The sequence below is a fragment of the Ovis aries genome, chromosome 9 (assembly GCF_016772045.2).
Source record: "Ovis aries strain OAR_USU_Benz2616 breed Rambouillet chromosome 9, ARS-UI_Ramb_v3.0, whole genome shotgun sequence".
Taxonomy (NCBI): domain Eukaryota; kingdom Metazoa; phylum Chordata; class Mammalia; order Artiodactyla; family Bovidae; genus Ovis; species Ovis aries.
In genome coordinates this window covers 28,058,630-28,078,970 of record NC_056062.1, presented here as the reverse complement: position 1 = coordinate 28,078,970, position 20,341 = coordinate 28,058,630, and the positions used below count along the sequence as shown (strand labels likewise).

Genomic DNA, 20,341 nt, shown 5'->3' with positions numbered 1-20,341 from the left:
TATAGTCAGTAAAGCAGAAATAGGTGTTTTCTGGGGACTCTTGCTATTTCTATGATCAACGGATGTTGGCCATTTGATCTCTGGTTGCTCTGCCTTTTCTAAATCCAATTTGAACATCTGGAAGTTCTCTCTTCACAAACTGTTGAAGCCTTGCTTGGAGAATTTTGAGCATTATTTTGCTAGTGTGTGAGATGAGTGCAATCATGAGGTAGTTTGAATATTCTTTGGTATTGCCTTTCTTTGGGATTGGAATGAAAACTGACCTTTTCCAGTCCTTGGCCACTGATGAGTTTTCCAAGTTTGCTGGCATACTGAGTGCAGCACTTTCACAGCATCATCTTTTAGGACTTGAAATAGCTCAACTGGAATTCCGTCACCTCCAGTAGCTTTGTTCATAATGATGTTTCCTAAGGCCCTCTTGACTTTGGACTCCAGGATGTCTGGCTCTAGGTGAGTGATCACACCATCGTGGTTATCTGGTTCATTAAGCTCTTTTTTGTATAGTTCTATAATTTTATATACAAAATGAGCAAGGCAAAGGCTAACAGAGTTTTGCCAAGCGATTGCACTGGTCACAGCAAACACCCTCTTCCAATGACATAAGAGAAGACTCTGCACATGGACATCACCAGATGGTCAACTCTGAAATCAGATTGATTGTATTCTTTGCAGCCGAAGATGGAGAAGCTCTATACAGTCAGGAAAAACAAGACTGAGAGCTGACTGTGGCTCAGCTCATGAACCTCCTTATTGCCAAATTCAGACTTGAATTGAAGAAAGTAGGGAAAACCACTAGACTATTCAGCTATGACTTAAATCCATTATGATTATACAGTGGAAGTGACAAATAGATTCAAGGGTTAGATCTGATAGACAGAGTACCTGAAGAGCTGTGGACGGAGATTTGTGACATTGTTTAGGAGGCCATCCCCAAGAAAAAGAAATGCAAAAAAGCAGAATGGTTGTCTGAGGAGGCCTTACAAATAGCTGAGAAAAGAAGGCGAAAGAGAAAAAGTAAGATATACTCATCTGAATGCAGAGTTCCAAAGAATAGCAAGGAGAGATAAGAAAGCCTTCCTCCGTTATCAGTGCAAAGAAATAGATGAAAACAATAGAATGGGAAAGACAGAGATCTCTTCACGAAAATTAGAGATACCAAGGGAACATTTCATGCAAAGATGGGTGCAGTAAAGGACAGAAATGATATGAACCTAACAGAATCAGAAGATATTAAGAAAAGGTGGCAAGAACACACAGAACTATACAACATCTATAAAAAGTCTGCTGAAATTTTTGTTTGTTTGTTTTGATTGGTATTGTGTGCCCTGCAGCCCGGAAACTCCCTCATGATAGTAAGATGGGCCATTATCAGACCTTATGTGCTTCCAGTCACTGTCCTGCCTTCTTTCTTGCATATGTCTGTTGTCTTCCAAATAGCTTTTCATTTACTTTCACTTTGAATTTTTGGGGTGTCTTAGGCAGAATAATGAATGTGGTTCTCATGATTCTGTCTTGCCCAGAAGTGCAAGTACTATGGTAGGCTTTTGGAAAATAAGAGTAGCATCTCTTGAGAAGGAGAATTGATAACAACATAGAAGGAGGATTAGAGCAGAAAAGATATTGGAAAGGGAAGGAAGCAAACTGCTAATATGAGAAACAGGAAAGATTGAAACTAAGGCAGCTGTAATTGGGAAGGAGATAATAGCTGAGTTAAGCAGGCAGAGCTGATAGAACTTGGTAACTAGTTCTGTGTGTATGTGTGTGTTAGTCGCTCAATTGTGTGCAACTCTTTGTGACCCCACAGACTGGAGCCCACCAGGCTCCTCTGTCCGTGGGATTCTCCAGGCAAGAGTACAGGAGTGGGTTGCCATTCTGTTCTCCAGGGCATCCTGACCCAGGGATCAACCTGGGGTCTCTCGCATTGCAGGCAGACTCTTTACCAGCTGAGCCACCAGGGAAGCCCAATATGGAAGTTCAGTGTGGAGGATGCTAAAGGGAGAAGTCAAGATGACTTCAGGGGTTAGGTCTCCTATAACGTTTGTTTCTGTTGCGGTGCAGAGACTGGGTGCCTGTGTGTGGGATGTGATTGATTGGGCCCTCCCATTTTATAAATACTACTGCAGTGTTCTGGAACCAGTTAGCTACTCATTTAATATTAACAGTTCTTTATTTCTTACTTTGCAGTTCACTGTTGTTGTCATCCAGAAGCTGATACATTAGTGGGTGATAATTCCTGTTACAGAAATAGTCTACTTCATCCAGCAAAGAGTTCTCTGAGACACTTCTAGTCAGTTTAAGTGTTTATAGATGATTCTTTCTTTGATAAAGAGGCCTTTAAAGAAGGCAAGACAGTTAGAGAAATGCAAATCAAAACCACAATGAGGTACCACTTCACACCAGTCAGAATGGCTGCCATCCAAAAATCTGCAAGCAATAAATCCTGGAGAGGGTGTGGAGAAAAGGGAACCCTCCTACACTGTTGGTGGGAATGCAAACTAGTACAGCCACTATGGAGAACAGTGTGGAGATTCCTTAAAAAAATGCAAATAGAACTACCTTATGACCCAGCAATCCCACTGCTGGGCATACACACCGAGGAAACCAGAATTGAAAGAGACACGTGTACCCCAATGTTCATCGCAGCACTGTTTATAATAGCCAGGACATGGAAACAACCTAGATGTCCATCAGCAGATGAATGGATAAGAAAGCTGTGGTACATATACACAATGGAGTGTTACTCAGCCGTTAAAAAGAATTCATTTGAATCAGTTCTGATGAGATGGATGAAACTGGAGCCGATTATACAGAGTGAAGTAAGCCAGAAAAAAACACCAATACAGTATACTAACACATATATATGGAATTTAGAAAGATGGCAATGATGACCCTGTATACAAGACAGGAAAAAAGACACAGATGTGTATAACGGACTTTTGGACTCAGAGGGAGAGGGAGAGGGTGGGATGATTTGGGAGAATGGCATTCTAACATGTATACTATCATGTAAGAATTGAATCGCCAGTCTATGTCTGACGCAGGATGCAGCATGCTTGGGGCTGGTGCATGGGGATGACCCAGAGAGATGTTATGGGGAGGGAGGTGGGAGGGGGTTCATGTTTGGGAACGCATGTAAGAATTAAAGATTTTAAAATTAAAAAAAATAAAAAACTAAAAAAAAAAAAAGGCAAGACAGAGACAGTATTCGGAGTCACTACTGATTTAAGTCAGGTAAAGTGAAGTGAAATAAAAGAAATCTTAGAAATGATGAGATAAGTAGTGAGAAAAATAGGAATCATGGTATGAAATCTCAGAGACATCTTTTCAGGATCTTGCATTATTCGGAGTTACAGACATAAGGAAAAATGCTCATTAGCTGGTACAGTTATTAAAATGTGTATGGTAAGTTATGATAGACTTATTTTTTGGAGCTGTCAGTGATTGAAGTTTAACAGATTGATTTGCCGTTTTTATGAAATCAAATCTATTTTATTTTCTGAAGGTAATTAGCATAGAATTTATCCTCCAACAGATAGGATTATGGAATATAGTTGTTCCCTCCTTCTGTAATGGTGGCCCTTCCACTCTTGAAGAAATGTTTCTCAGAAGAAAATACTTCTCATTTAGACCAACACTTGATAGGTAAATGAGAGAGAATATAGTCCCTGTCTCCATAGGTCTTATGATCTAATAACTTTTTATCTCCTCAAACTTACATTTATAGTTTTAGTGGACTTAATTTTTGTTTAATTAAAGTGTTCCTTAATTAACTTTCTATTTTAAAGTAGGCTGACCCCATTTGCTTTTTTTTTCCTTGGTTTAAACTTATTTGAAGTGAGTGTGGTGATAGGCTGGTCTAAGGTAGTTGCTGTTCATTAACCTTATTTTTAGTAGCCATCTCATTTTATGAACTTACTAGATGTTTCTGATCTTGATCATTCTAGTTTTTCTCCGTTCCTCTCTCCTCTGTGGGTTTTGTGTGTGGGTTTTTTTGGACTGGAGTGACTGCCCTGGTATGGTAGAGATGGTTTCTAATCTAATGTGCCTAGATCTTAGGAAGGCATTAGACAAAGTCTTATGACATGGAAATAGGTTATGCCCAAAGGTTGATGATTATTGAGGTAGTTAGGAAAATGGACTCTGTTACTTAACCCTGATCTGAGTCTTCTCTTTGCAGTTTGTTATTTGTATGATGTTGGCTCAAGGTTCTTTACTTCTCTTGAGCTCTTTTTTTTTTTTTTAAGTTTTTTCCTTCCATCAAAAGAGGAATAACAGTGTCTTCTATACAGTTATTGCAAGGGTTGAATGAAATGATGCATGTAAATTGCTTAGCATAATGTCTGACATAGACAATGCTCAGTAAATGTTAGCTATTATTTCATTTAACTTCTTGAAAAAATACTAAGAAAGAAAGAGGGGTTGGATTTATGGATCATAGAAGATAGGGGAGGCTACCTGTTACTTAGATGACATTTTAAAATTCAGAGACCTCCACCTCCTGAATGAACTAGAATGCCAGATTTCAGAAACATGAAATCTGACAATCTTAAATTTTGAACATTAGATTGAAAAATTCAGTGGTACTAATGTAGGAAGGGAGAGGTCTACTTTAACATCAGTTCCTGTTGAGGTTTTGGTTTTTTTTTTTTGACAAAGTCAACCTAGGATCACAGTGGTATACATGGAATGATAGTATTATGGTATTAATTGGTTAATGTGTCATTGTAATTACTGTTTTTATTTTTTAAATTCTGAAGTCCATCTTTTTCTTTTTTAAAAAAATAAATTTATTTATTTTAATTGGAGTTAATTACCTTACAATATTGTATTGGTTTTGCCATACATCAACATGAATCCGCCACAGGTATACATGTTCCTTTAAAAAGGAACATGGGTACATGAAGGCAGGAACTTGAGGCTCAATTAATTATTCTGATGGAGCAAAGACTTGCAGAGCGGGAGATACTGAGCAGCCACCTTCAGTAGTCCTTCCTGTCTTTGAAGGACTGTAATCTGGGAGAGTTGACTCTGTGTGGCCCCAGCAGGTGGCTCTTCTGCAGCTGTGGAGTTGAGGACCAGGGTTCAGGTTCTACGTCTGACACTGAGGCATGACTTCAGTGGCATCACCTAACCTCTCTGAACCTCAGTTTCCTCAGCCATATAAAACAGAGTAAAATCACTCCATAAGGAGGTTATGAGGTGTCAATGAGTTAATGTGTGTGAAAGAGCAATTCAGATTTATGGTTGTCATTGCCTCGGATTGTTCTAGAAGGCGCTGAATCAGCTCTCTCTTTGGAATGATTCTAATAATTAGAGCCATTCGATGGAGAAACGAGCTTTCACCTAATGCCAAGGCCGCATCGTCATATGAGGGTTTTTGAGAAACTTCTGTGTAGAATAGAAATTTGTAAGAATCCTTTGAGCAGATATAGGGTGTTTGCCTTGTTTATTGCCCTCTCCAGGGCACCCAGCACCGTGCCAGGCGCATGGTCTGTATTTGGTAGGTGTTTGTTCACTGAGTGAATGGAAATTTCCCCTGACACTCACATTGTGTTCTTTGTTTAGCATCACTCTTTCCTTGTATTTAATGTTCATGTTCTCCCAGATGTTCTGGTTTACCTTTACAAATGGATATTTTGACAGTAAACTGAAGCAGCCACTCATAGTTCTTTCTGTTCAGGCTCATTTACTAAAGACTAGGGCAGAGAGAAAATATTGATATAATTGTCAGTGTGAGGCATTGTGAGAGCTGTTTTTCTACAAGTTTGGCCATTTAATAAAATTTCTTGTTTCTCTACTTCTGTAAGTGTTTTCCATAAGTATCTGCTTCTTTAAGTATATATAGACACTTTTGAGAGAGGACGCCTTATACATCCTCTTAAGAATCTACAGCCTTATACATAAAATATTTCCATGGGATTAAATTCCCAAGAGCCTCATAACAATGGTTGCCTCTGAGGAGTGAATTTGGAGATTTGGAGACACCACGTTACTGTACTGGTTGAATTTTTCAACCATATGTTTAGTTAATTTCTTAACTATATACTTTTATTACTTTGAAAAAGTGAGATGACCCAGAGAGAGAGAGTCGCTCCATCATGTCTGACTCTTTGCAACCCCATGGACTGTAGCCTACCAGGCTCCTCCATCCATGGGGTCTTTCAGGCAAGAGTACTGGAGTGGGTTGCCATTTCCTTTTCCAGGGGATCTTCCTGACCCAGGGATCAAACCCAGATCTCCCTCATTGCAGGCAGACACTTTACTGTCTGAGCCACCAGGGAAGCCAGGAGATAACCCAGTGATGCATAATTCAGTAGATACTAGGCCATTTTCAGAAAATTTCTGCTTGTATCTGTTTGCTGAGTTTTTCATGGGACAGTTTGTCTTTTTCTTGCCACATTGTATTTAAAAACAATTTTTTTTTCAAATAGATACTGCTTTAAGTGAAATAGATTTCACTTGGGGAATATTGTAAAGTACACAAAAGTTAACTGTAAAGTAACCTTCGTTTATTTAGAGTCGACTATGGTTAAGACATCCTGTGGGTGCTTTACTTACATTTTTTCAGTGTTCACATGAGGTTTAAGCCCTGCTCCCTTTTTTGTCTTTGCTGCCATAAATTCATGCGAGAGCTTTGATGTTGAACCAGAAGTCAAAGCCAGGCTTTGTTCTTTAAGCCTCCTGAGCCTTCTTCAGCCCCCACACTATTATCTAAAACTTGGGCACAGCCAAAGACTTGAAAACCAGTGAGAAATGGCAGTCACTGAGACTATGTTGGCTGGGATGCTGCTGTAAATATCACATACTGCCTTGACTTCACTGTTTCTTTTCCAGTCTGCTGGGGATTAGATAGGAACAAATGGACAGGAAGGGTATAGGAAAAGGATCTCAATCATGTAAAAGACAGACTTGACCTTAAAGATTCAAGGACCTTATAATAGCTAGCCAAAAGAGGTCTATGCTGCTGCTGCTACTGCTGCTAAGTCCCATCAGTCCTGTCCGACTCTGCGTGACCCCATAGATGGCAGCCCACCAGGCTCCCCCGTCCCTGGGATTCTCCAGGTAAGAACACTGGAGTGGGTTGCCATTTCCTTCTCCAATGCATGAAAGTGAAAAGTGAAAGTGAAGTCGCTCAGTTGTGTCTGACTCTTAGCGGCCCCATGGACTGCAGCCTACCAGACTCCTCGTCCATGGGATTCTCCAGGCAGGAGTCCTGGAGTGGGTTGCCATTGCCTTCTCCAAAAGAGGTCTATGGATATGTTTTAAAATGATAGATGCCCGTAGCCTGGGATTCATAGGGCTTTTGTTGACTGGTAAAGACTAAGATTGTATCCAGAGATTGAGTTCTAAATTCTATTCTCCATAGAATTTACTTCAAGCAATATTTTGAGTTACACCTTTATCATGGTGGTTTATAGATACTAACTACACATCCTAAGAAATATTTATCTATATAATGAAAGGTGGTCGCCATTGCTTTGGGGTAGAATTATTTAAGTCAGTTTGTCTTTGACTTTCTCTCACTCTTAGAAGAAGGTAATGTTTAGGAGAATTTCTTAGACCAGAGAACCGATTTTTCATTATTCCCTGACTTTTGCATGAGGTGTGTTTTACTTATTTGTGTGTAGTAGTTCAGACACTATTGCACATACGTTCTGCTCTTAGTCAGACCTGAGGTCAGATCCTAACTCTACCGTTTATTAACTGTGTGACTTGGGACACATGACTTAGCCTGAGTGAGCATCAGTTTCCTTGTCTTGAAATGGTATTTACCAAGACCTCATTTATGCTGTTGTGACAGAGGATGAGGAGTGTGTTCAAAGTGCCTGGCACGTGGTCGGTGGTTAGTGAAGAGTTAATCTGCCTTCTATGTTTGTTCTTAGGGTTTTTGTGTGACCATTTAAATGCTACAGCAGTAGAGAGGACCGAGGGCATTTGTTTAGCTTCGGTACAAACCGGTGAACACCTGATGCACACTAACGCTTCCAGACACAAGTCACATTTACCCCCTTACCTGTTAAGCCTTTCCTCCCTCACGTGGGCAGCGTTAGCCACTCCTTCTTGCTTCAGAGGGTATCCACTCTGCCTGGCCTGTAGTAAGTACTTAATAAGCATTTGCTAGGTGAGCGAGTTTTCTGGACAGTAGTGAGTGGGTGGGTGTGTGGGTGGGTGTGTGGAGATGGGGGATTGTTGATAAAGCTTCTCATAGCACATTGTAGTCTTGTGGGTTTATGTTAGTGCTTTGGTCTCAGGTTATCCAAAACAGCTGAGAGAGTTGAAGCGATGACCTTCACTGGATAGTTTTTAGTTCTAAAGGCAAAGTGCTTTCAGCATTTAGACTAACTGCATTTGTAGTGTAGTTACCCATTCTGTAATTATTGTAATGATAGATAATATTTTGTGAGTGCATACTGTGGGCCAGGCCCTGTGCTAATCAGTTTAGCTACATTTTCCCACATAGTCCTCACATTAGCTTTATGAGTTAGGTACTGTTATTGTACCCATTAGACAGAAGAGGAAACTGAGACTCAGAGTTGCGTGCCAAAGACTACACAGCTAGCAAGCAACATAACCTGGATTTGAATGCAAAGTGACTCCAGAACTGTCTCTTTGAGTTACTGTATTATACAACTTCCCTCTTCTGTATTACTATGATAAGAAAATTGTATAGATGGGTATAGATGATTGTACAGGTCAATATTTCACAAAGATTTCCCCAGTATTCCCTAAGCTTGTGAAAGAAGCAGTTGCTTACCAGTTGGTGCCATAAACTGTTACACTCTTCACTATAATTTCTGGTGGGAAGCAGTTATATAATGTGGATTCCGTTTTAATCTTACCACGGGAATATCTGTGAGGAGGAATAATAGTGACTAAAGTACAGTGCAGTGAGAAGTAACCAAGTTTCTATTAAATATTGCTCAAGCAGTGAGTAAGTCATTAAATTCGACTTTTGATGAATATATAATGATTGCTTAATACTAGGCTGCCAGGAAAAACACACACACACACCCACTCATAGAGGTAGGTGTGTGTGTCATATGTTAATATGTTGCTGGAGATAGTTGGAGCTGTATTTTAAAAGAGGAAGGGGCTTTTTTTTTTTTTCCCACAGAGGGAGGAAGAGGCAGTCTGGTTTATGCTGTCATTTATTTGAGTTTATCCAAAAAGAAGATATTTCTTGCTTACAAAATAATGGAAGAATCAATTTTAATTTGAAGAGATTAGGAAATATTTATTCCCTATTTCCTATTTCAGAAAGTAAAATCTCCCTTCTGTATGTGCCACCTGTTCTAGGAAATTTAAAACAGAAACCATTCTCTGCCTCCCTTCCTTCCTTCCTCCTCGCCAAGTGGACACATGTACTTTGTGGCACTGAACGTTGATCAGATCCTTCAGAGTGTGTGCTTCATGTTGAACTGGAGTCAGCAACCGCCGTAAAACACTGAATGGCTGCTTTGTCTTGGTATTTTACTAATAAAATGCGTGGTGTTGAATTTTATTCAACTCTGTATAATTGGTCTTATTCCTGTTCAGACATGCCTATACATGACTTGGTAGAATAAAAAACCACCTGATTCTGCAGTATTTGTTTGTTTAGGACAAAATTTCAGGAAACAACTTGAGCATGGGCAAAAGTGCTGTTGAATCATGGGCAGAACGTTGGAAGGGATAAGTAGGTCAAATTTGTCTTGAGGGTGTGCCTCCCAAACACACCCCCCCACACACACACACACACATGTACCCTTGTTGTAAAGGTAAAGGGGTCTTATGGACCAAGAAGGCGTGAAGCATTTGGTCCTGTTCTGGAGACTAGGGAGGATTCTGGAAGAGGACCCTGGGGCTGGAATCATAGAAGAGATACCTGGTGGTGTGGGGAGGTGGCCTAGAGATGAGCTGGGATGGATGTGCTAGGGGAGGGAGGATGGCAGGAGCCGCGTTTTCATGTCTGTTTCACTGAAGGCAGTTCTACTGAAGACTTGAAGGACAGTGAGGGAACTCATTTGGCTCTGGGTGCTGTGTGCTGTCAGACTTTTTCCAGCTGTGCTTCCCAAACCTTGGGGCTAGGCCCCTGGGAAGAGAAGTTCTTTCTCTCCAGTGCGTTCCTCAGGCTGCTGCTGAAGACAGCTGTGGCTTGGGAGGGGCCTTGTTTAGAGTACTTGAGCACGAAGCTGCATCTCTTAGTGGCATCACTTCACCTTCCATTCTCGCTGAACTGGTCGCTGGTGTGGAAGGAAAGCTTGACCGGTCTGTTGACCATGCCCATCTGGACTTGGGGAAGCCAAGACAGAGAATCTTCTCTATCCCTGGTCACCAGTATCCAAGAAAGTGGTATTATATGGAAGAATAAGGTGGGAATAGACACCAGACAATCTTGGAACTCACCCTGGATAAACTCATGAGTCCGTATTGTGCTGCATCAAGAATTACCATATTGTTAGAGACTTGCAACCTACATTGTTTAGCCACAGAAGACCTGGAATTTGTCTCACTGGAGTCTGCTGACATCTGTAAAAATAGCCAGTCAGTCTCCTCCCTTCCTGTCCTCCCTGAGACCTCTCTCTTCTCCCTCATTTTGCCCCACTCTTTCACTTTGAGACAACCCTCATTGATTGCTAGTTTTCATACAGTTATTTTGCTTTCATACTTGGTTCCTGTCTCGGCCATCATCTTCTTCTCACTGAAATTTTATGAATTTTAAGTTGAATTTGATTGCAATACTACATCACCGATTTCTGCTTAAAGTGCTTTATGTAACGTAACTTCAGTGCCTTATCCAACACTTCAAGAGAGAACAGTATGGTTATAACATTGCTGTTAGTGCATTCTGACATTGGGTAACAGGTGACGTGTCTAATGATTAGCGCGGCTGCCGAGATTGCATAATTACAGGTTTGTGTGACTTTAGGGGAATCATATACAGGGCAGCTGCCTCCATTCAGATAAACATTAGATAAATACCAGAGCACTTCACCCTAAAAAGAAGCCCTCCTTCAGCAATTGTCACTATTTTTCTACGGTTTGCCAATGAACAGGAAAATGAAACGGAAGCTGTCTTTAAAGAATGGGCTTCATTCTGTGGTCCTTCCTGGTCTACGTAACACTTGGTCAGTTCTCCAAGTTTTATTAGCAGTCCATAGTACTTATTAGCAGTCCCTAGTGTTTGGGATGCTAAGCTGGATCACTGGGTATGAACAAGACGGATTTGCAGGAGGCCAGCCACTGTACTGGCGTACTTACAGGAACAGTTATAATTATCTGTGCCCTCTGGACTTAATTTGCAGGGGCAGGGTTGGGGGACATATTTCAGCTAGTTCTTGAAGTAATTTCTTGGAGCAGTTTCTTAATTGGTGTGCCAGATGTGTTACACGGGACTCACCAAGTCTCCAGGAGACCTCCCCACCTATTTATTGGCTTGTAAATGAATGTTCAAGTGTATTGCTTAGGCTCACTTGATTAACACAAGTAAGAATTTATTTTAATACATTAATGCTCTTTCAGTGGCACATCTAAGAAATCCTGGACTCCAAGACCCCTGCTTGGCTAGGGAGGATGGTGGCAAGAGTACTGGAACAGGTTGTGATTTCCTCCTCCAGGGGATCTTCCCAACCCAGGGATCCAACCCAGGTCTCCTGCATTGCAGTCAGACGCTTTACTGTCTGAGCCATCAGGGAATCCCCATCAAAGGCTTGGAGTAGAAATAGTTTTGACCCTGGGCCCACTCAGAAGTATGTCTGCATGTGAAGCCTTCCCAGGCTCTTCCCTCCCCTGAAACAGTTCTCTGCTGCTGCCCTGGCATGGCTGCTGCTTCCTGCTCTGTTGTTGCTGGTGCTCTTGGCCTGGTTCTGGTGGACTTAGCAGCTGCGAGAAGAGCTGACTTTGTTACTCTCTGAGCATTCAGTGGGTGACTTGGTTGCTTTTATAAAGCCTGTCCAATTAGCCTTGCTGATGGGAAAGATTACTCTCTTCACCAGTGTTAAAACTTCGTAAGGGCAAGATCTTTTTCTCTTTGTTACCGATTTCCTCTTCCAAGGAATTTGGGAAAGCTTTTCCCCGACTAGGCCCAGTCACATTTGAATGACCTTGGCCAGTGTCCTACCTGGAACAGGCCACCTGGAGCTGAGATGAAGCTAGCTGGAGGCCATGACTTTCTCCCCAGTCCCCCCACCCCCAGGATTTGTTCCCTAGATATTCCTGGAGAGGTTAGAGGTGCTTTGTCCTTCTCATGCTGAAGCATCTTTTAGCACAGGGAGGCGAGTGTACATACTTTGCAGCTGGAAGGTCTGCGTGCCGAGGCCTGACTGCCACTCACTACCATGTGTCCTTGAGTGAGTTATTACTTCAGCTGCATGGTGCTTCAGTTTTCTCGTATAAAGTGGAGATAAAACTACCTTTCTCTTAATGTTGCTGTGAGGTTTAATATAAACACAGTGTGCTGAGTGCATCTTGGCTCATAATATAAGTGCTTACTAATTATTAGCTACAGCTATTATTATTACATATATTTTTATCATTGCAGTTACTTTCCAGGCTTGCAGAGGTGTGGTACAGTAATATTTTCCTCTCCAAGCTATGTCATTCAGTGAATTTTAACATCATTTTTGTAATGCCCCTGCTCCCCACCCTGCTTTGGGGCCAGCCTTTTTCCTATGGAAAAATCACAATGAAAATAGAATAGACAAATACATTTATTTTACATTTGAATTCAATTGAATATCAGGGCAGGACAATTTTTAGTTTGGTGAAAGTTTAATTTTCAAATTTATTATATGATGGTTGTGTAAGAATATTGTTATATTTCTTTTTTGGATCCCAGTAACACTAAGGCATTGTTCGTACCCTCAAATGGATTAAATCTGTTTGGAAAAATGAGACAAATTCATATAGGAAAACAAGATTGCTTATGGTTCAAAGTGCCAAGTATCAAGTACAGTTGTTAAGATAAATTAAACGAGATCCTTCTAGGCTGATAGAGTTTAAAAGTAGGCAGGGCTTGAGCTCAGCCCTTGAAGGGTGGGTTGGATTTGGTTGGTGTGGGTTTTATTATATACCATGGAATAAAGGATCAAGGGACTTCTAGCTACTCAGTCCCTCTGCCCTTTCCATTCCCCAGCCACTTTTTGGTCAACAGCCCACTCCCTGTCATGTGTTTATCCCTCTTTTCCTCCTGAGTTCTTCGGGGCTTTATTTAGCCTTTTTCATACAACACTGGAGAAGGCAATGGCACCCCACTCCAGCACTCTTGCCTGGAAAGTCCCATGGGCGGAGGAGCCTGGTAGGCTGCAGTCCATGGGGTCGCTAAGAGTCGGACACGACCGAGCGACTTCACTTTTATTTTCACTTTCATGCGTTGGAGAAGGAAATGGCAACCCACTCCAGTGTTCTTGCCTGGAGAATCCCAGGGACGGGGGGGAGCCTGGTGGGCTGCCATCTATGGGTCGCACAGAGTCGGACTCGACTGAAGCGACTTAGCAGCAGCAGCAGCATACAACACTATGCTCTTTCCCCACCCCAGTTCCTTAGTAGAACAAGACACATTCCATATACCTTTTTTTGCCTGGTATTTCTGAAGCATGAACACAAATAAAAAAGAAGTGATTATTGTATAATAAGGGAAACGGGGTTAACAGCTGCCTGATATGGATGTTTCTCATGGCCTCCCTTCCAGATGCTGTTGTGGGAGTCCTTCTAGTTCTTATCTACTGTCTCCTGTCTCTCCAAGCCCTTTTCTCCAGCAGGTCAAAACATTGACTTGGGGCTGAGGTTATCTGACTGAGCATCACTTCCAGCTGTGGCGTGGCTCTCAGTTCTTTTCAGGAGTAGCTTCCTGCTGTCTTCCTGTGTTTTCTCTTTGTTGCCTTGGGCTGCACTGTTCATCACTTAGGTTCTTTAGCCTGTCCCAACATTCTTGCGCCTTAGTGGAAGCTGTGTGTGCCCAGGTGGCCTCCTTAGATGCTTCCCCTAGGCTTCATGCCATCAAATCCTGGCCTAGCCATCACTGCTTAGGTTCTCCTTTGCAGGGAAGGTCTCCTTTGCCTTATATTTTAAATTGTTATCTAATTCAAGTCTTACTATTATCCATGGGCCCTTGATAATAAAGAGCACCATCCTGCTTACTTTGCAAACTTGAATGTCAAAAGCACATTTCTAAGTGCTTTCAAAAATTAACTCAATTCCAGAGGAAGGTTGCCAGCATGATGTCAATTCCTGGTGCTTTAAGCCCCTGACAGATTTTTATTTCTTATATTTGCCCCTGATACATCCTTTAGAAAGTTTCTATTTAGGTTGAAGTTTCCATTAATTATTGGATTTTTTTAGAAAGCAGCTTATGCTGTTAGTCTTTGCTCAGGTTACCAGCTTTACCCACTTTTTTCAGTGGTCCCAAAATAAGAATCCATTACACATAAAATACACTGATTTCTTTAAGAAAACAAACCAAAAAACCTGCACCATTATTTCCTTTAATTAGATAAAGCTTGTGTGAAATCAGGGGCCTACTTCTCTCTTTTTAAAAAGATTTTCTTTTTTTATATTTTACATTATTTTAAATGAGAAAAAAAACTAAAAAAAATTCTATAGGTCAATTTCAAACTCCTAACCAATTTGCTGAAATGTAAATATATACAGTAAAATACTTAGAAGTCACAACCGATCATCATCAGAATATAGATTGTTTAAAATTCTCTTTCTGATCACTAAGCAATTAATATGATTTTTAACAAACAGTTGCTATATTATGGCAATAGAGACACATTTGGTACCAGCAACAATTAAGCAACATGTCTCTTTCACTGATGTTTGGACATTTTTAAATAGTCTTACTATTTTATTTGGTATATGACTTGAGACCTTTCTCTTATACCATTTTGTTTAAAATTTGTATTTAATTTTGTGAATGTAAATACAATTTGTTTCTTATATAAACCCTGCTCCTTCCCACTCCTCAAAAAGAAAAACAAAAAACTTATGTAGAGGTATACATATATTCTGTGAAGTCTGGGTGTTACAAGCCAAGAGATACTCTGCTAAAAGCATGTTAACCCAGGAGATATTTTAAGGAATGTGTTTGTTATTGACTATTGTAAAACTAAAGCATAATTTAGAAGTCTAGGAAATAATTTCTTAAAAGCCTAATGTAAGTGGGTTTTACATTATTTTATAACTTTGAGCTAGACAGTTGTATTGTTCTTCAGGGGAGACAAGGAATACTGACATTGGTCTGAGTTAGGGTATTTGAATGAAGAGTCTTTGAGTGTGTGCATCCCCAAATGTGATTTAAGGACACCAGTTTTATTTGCATTTCTTTCAGGTTTTTAAATGCTAACTTTTTTATTATCCTGTGTTCTCTGTCTTTTCCTGATCTGTTAAATTGTGTGTCTAGAGCTTGGGGAAAATGTTTCTTTTAAGCACTTTTAATATTATCTCACTTTCCTAGTCTACTAGTCACTTTTTGTAACCTTCTTGTTCCCTGAGGGTTTTTTAATTTTTAAATACAGTAAGGACAGTTGTTTCATGCTCTGACCGATACCCGAAACATTTGGGGATCTATTTCTGCTGTGGCTTGTTGTTACAGTTTTTCAGAAACACGTTTGTTCTTTCTCTCTCTCTGCCCTCTGTTCTCCTCAGTGGCCAAGGGCAACTTCCCTACAGCCTGGAGGAGCAGGGTGGGCTTATTACTCCAGTTCATCTTTATTTTGAGGAGTGGGGACCCTCAAGTTACTAGGGGAATGTATGCAACTTTGGATCCTGCGTTCTGCTTCTGATTTGGCCCTGGTTTTTCTTACTGTTTTGTGACTTTTGTTTTTAAGGCGATCTCTTTTTTTCCTGTTTTACCCTGTGATTTTAGTTGTCTTCAGTAGGAGGATTGGTCCGCATAACCCAGCCTACCATTACTAGAAGTGAAAAATCTTCCTTATTTGATCTTTAATGATATTGTGGGGTTCATGTGCAGATATATAACTGGACTGCTTTAATGGATGATGGAACTGAGGCTGAGAAAAGTGTAGTGGTTGATTTCAGACCGTCCAGGTAGGTGGCATAGCCTGAGACTCGTGTGTCTGAGTCTACATTTCCACCTTCAAGCCTTTTTCTGTTGGCCATCTTCTTCAAATTTTGAATGAACCAGGTGTATATTGAAGACATTTTAAAAGATGTAATACTTTTGCAAAATCATTTACGTAGACCATTGACTAATAATTATGTTGGTATAGCTTTTCCCAGATATGGCATTTTAAGTGAAAAACAATAATTTATTTCCCTTTTATTTTTCAGCTGAAGTGAGTAGTGAATACAGTATGGATAAGGCAATGGTTGAATTTGCAATGATGGATCGGGAACTAAACCATTATTTAAAGGCTGTGCAATCTACAATAAACCATGTAAGTTTACACCACTCACCTGGTTATATTTGGTTACAAGTGACTGACTTAGAAATAGAAACACAAAATCAAAAATCTTCTCTAACCTTTAATTTCTTATCCTTTCTGTGGTAGCTATTAATCTCTTCTTAATCAGGAAGTTCGTAGAATAGGAATCTTAACTATTTTCCTAAATAGGTCACCTAGATTTAATTAGGATATTACAGTTTAGATTTCCTTGCATTCTTTGGTCTCAGATTTTATTAGTCTAAGCCCCCTTTGAATGTAAGTAGTTTTTTATAAAAAACTAAAAACTGCATAGAACTTGTTTTTATCGTACATTTGTTTAAGCATACAATTTAGACCAGGTTTGGTTACTCATTCTCCAGCTGTAACTAATATGTAGCTATTGCAAAATTCATAGAATCAGATAATAGGGAAGCGTTTAGAGCAAGTTTAAAAATAAAGCAGGTTGGCATTTTGTCTTTTCCAGAAGCCAAACTTAACTTTGTTGGCTCCGGCTATCACAGGAACAACACATAAAGCAGTTAAGGTGGGAACATAGCAACATCCTTTTCAGCAGTACTGTGTTGAGTAAGAAATGAGCAATATGATTGCAGTAATGTTTCTGAGAAGTGCTTTGTCCTCTGAGCAGTGGAAACTCCCCTTTGAACTGATTTCATATACCTGTGTAATAAGATGTCTTGTACTTCTGGTTTCTTTATTTGCTTTTTCTTACTTATATCTATGGGAAAATTCTAAAACTCAAATATTTTACAAGATTAGCTGCTGTTCAGTGGAAGAGAAATTTTTGAATATGATTTAATGCTTAAGCCATATTTAAGTGAGTATTACATAGTTATGTTTCTGATTATATGCCGTTTTCTGAGTTTTTTTGTCTTTAAAATTTTGTTTTCTCCTTTTTTTCTTTTGATGGTTAATATTTACTAAGTGTAGCATTTGTGACTATCTTAAGAATGTCTGCTTATATCCAAGTAATATACTCATTCAGTTCTGGTGTTTCTAACCATCATGACTGTCTTTGGCCTGTGAATATTTCTTCCATAGGAAGATATGAAAATGGTATCATGTATGGTCTTTGAAACTGATAGCAATGATTTTCAACTCCAGCTGACCCCTAGAACCAGCCAGTCCCTACCCTGCACTAAAGTGATCCTGATTTCACCAGTCTGTCTGGAGCAGGATTGGGACACCTGTATTTTTTAAAACCCATTCTATTATGTATCCAAGGTTGATAATCACTGCCTTAAAAGAACAAGGCTGTTTTTATAGAATAAAGTGTGAAGTGAAGTGAAAGTCACTCAGTCATGTCCGACTGTTTGTGACCCCACGGACTGTAGCCCGCCAGGCTCCTCTGTCCATGGAATTCTCCAGGCCAGAATACTTGAGTGGGCAGCTGTTCCCTTCTCTAGGGGAACTTCCCAACCCAGGGATCAAACCTAGGTCTCCCGCATGGCAGGCAGATTCTTTACCGACTGAGTCACCAGGGAAGCCCATGAATACAGTATATTTGCTGCCAAAGATGGGAGTTAGACCTGTATCATGGGCTGGTCCAGCACCGACCGTTCCATTCTGTGGAGGTTATTTGATAGGCTTTTCTGCTTTAACCTTGATGTTTTGCAAAGGAAACAGCACAGTGTACATTATAGATAAGAAAACAGATTTTGAAAGTTGAAGAACTTAATGTGGATTTTTTTTCCTGTTAAACCTTAGGATTCACAGATACACGTGATATTTTTATAGAAAGAATTGGACTTTCCTACTTTCAAAAAACTGAGTCACTCATAAAAGGAAAAAAAGGAAAAGCAACCCTCCTCTCACACATATTCAGTAGTTAACAGCATTTCTTTCATCTTGAGGCTTCATTCCATTACCCCCACGCTACTAAACAGGAAAGATGGTGCTTGGAGTTTTATCCAGCTTTTCAGCCCTAACCTCACCCTGCGCTGTGGAGCAACTTGGATTCAGTGATTCTAATGCTTGTCAGGAAGGTCCCTGATCTTTCGTAAGAGGAGAAAGCAAGTTGTGCTCTCTATATAAGCTTGATATGAGACCAAGAATAGCAAATCATAGTTTTGTAATATTTCTAAGACCTAAAACCATATAGAGACATAGTGGAGATATGACCATTATTTTGAGGAAAATATTTTATCCTCTTTATATACTATTCACTCTTTACACAGTAGGAAGTACTCTCTTCCTGCCATTTTATTTCTTGTTTTGATGAGGGATAAAGAATGAACAGCAGCCAAAGGGGCCAAAATGGTATAGTTCTTTAGGAATAGAAAGGGTCTAGGGATCAGAAACTGTTACAACTCCGGGGCTCCCATTTTCCAAGTTATGATCATGGGTCAAAAAACTTAACCTCTTGGAACCTCATGGTCTTCATCTATAAAAGTCTTAGCCTGCCTGTTTCATAAGATTAATGTGTTAATCAGATTAGATACTGTGTATCAAACACTTTGACATTCATAAAATTTGATAGAGGTAAAGATACTGTGTTATTACAAACTTGGATTTCCAAACACACTCCTGAGAAAGGTGAAACAGGATCTTTCTTAAAAACAAGTCCTTTGCTCACTTTATTTCAGAGCTTTGAATTAAAACTTTTATTGGCTTTAACCTGTCCTTTGGAATCCAAGAATCATGTAGGATTAGATTTTGGCTTGAATGAGTTACAATATGAGGTGTTTATGATCTCTAAAACAAAGAAATTGTTTTAAATCAAATTATTAAGAAAGAATGGACTTCCCTGGTAGCTCAGTGGTAAAGAATCCACCTGCCAATTTAGGAGATACAAGTTTGATCCCTGGGAGAAGATCCCCTGGAGAAGGAAATGGCAACCCACTGCAGTATTCTTGTTTGGAGAATCCCATGGACAGAGAAGCCTGGTGGAATACAGGGTCACGAAAGAGTTGGATACAGCTTAGCAACTAAGCAGCAGCAACAGTTAAGAAAGAATACAGGCAGTAGGAACCTGTGTCAGTCCTGTTCCACTTCTGCTCTGCCATAGACTGTTAGGAGCTACAGTACCGCCGTTCCTATATCCTTTGCCAAGGTTCTGGTCTACTCTCTGGTCTTTTCTGCTTAAAAATTTTTAATCATCAAAGAGCATTGGAGTTTTGTATTTGAAAGAAGATCTCTCATCTGCTCTCATCTTCACAGAATTCTGAAGGTTATGAACCTCTGCAGATGTTTTCGAAGTTTACTTTGGAACCTTAAAGGTGTGGCTCAATTTACCAGCCATCGCTGGGAAGTCCCTTTGGCTTTTAACAAAGCACTCAGATCGCCTTTCTTTGTCCTTTGAGAAAATAGAGCTGCTATTTTCTACAATGCTTGAAGTTTTTATTTGGAATCAGCATTTATTTCAGTGCTCTGAAACTTAAAAAAAGAAAAGAAGTAAAGACTTCGTCCCAGCTGTTTTGTAAAGGGAATATTATGCAGTGAACACTAAAAAAAAACCAAAATTCCCAGACAGTCCGTAAGTCATTTATAAAAGCCTTCAGGGTAAATGGGTTATATACCTGTCACAACTCTTTAAAACATGTTAAACCACAAACAATTCAGTAGGAACTCTATGGAGATTTTCAGTCATGAGACCGCACATGTGATGAAAGTGTTTTGAAAGCTGTAAAATGGCACATAGATATGCTATGATCCATCTACTTCTTTTATCGCTGTGACTGCTAAGGAAAAACTTTTCTCAGTTTCATATTGAGAACAGAGTGATGTTCTGAACATTAGCTTTTGATGACCTAATGTTCCCTTTCTTGATTTCTAAGCTTTTGTTATTTGAGTATCTTGAAGGGCACCATTGGCTGGCTTTTTGTTCTCAAACGTTCACTGAACACATGTTTTCTAAACACTGATATGCCAGGTACTTCTCAGTGCTAGAATCTGGAGGTCAATCAGCAAAGCCCACGCAACCTCACCTTCAGAATGTCTGAAGTCTAGAGAGGGAG

The 20,341-nt window shown here is 40.0% G+C and overlaps 1 protein-coding gene across 8 annotated transcripts in view; it reads left to right on the top strand.

Annotated features, from left to right (window-relative positions):
• The window catches only part of NSMCE2 (NSE2 (MMS21) homolog, SMC5-SMC6 complex SUMO ligase), a 231,632-nt gene that overhangs the window by 30,743 nt on the left and 180,548 nt on the right, over positions 1-20,341 (top strand). For all 8 annotated transcript variants that reach the window (XM_004011642.5, XM_027972906.2, XM_012183579.4 and 5 more), the window contains exon 3: positions 16,273-16,379. In XM_004011642.5, coding sequence (XP_004011691.1) covers positions 16,273-16,379 — 107 coding nt within the window. The remainder of the gene's footprint in view (positions 1-16,272; positions 16,380-20,341) is intronic.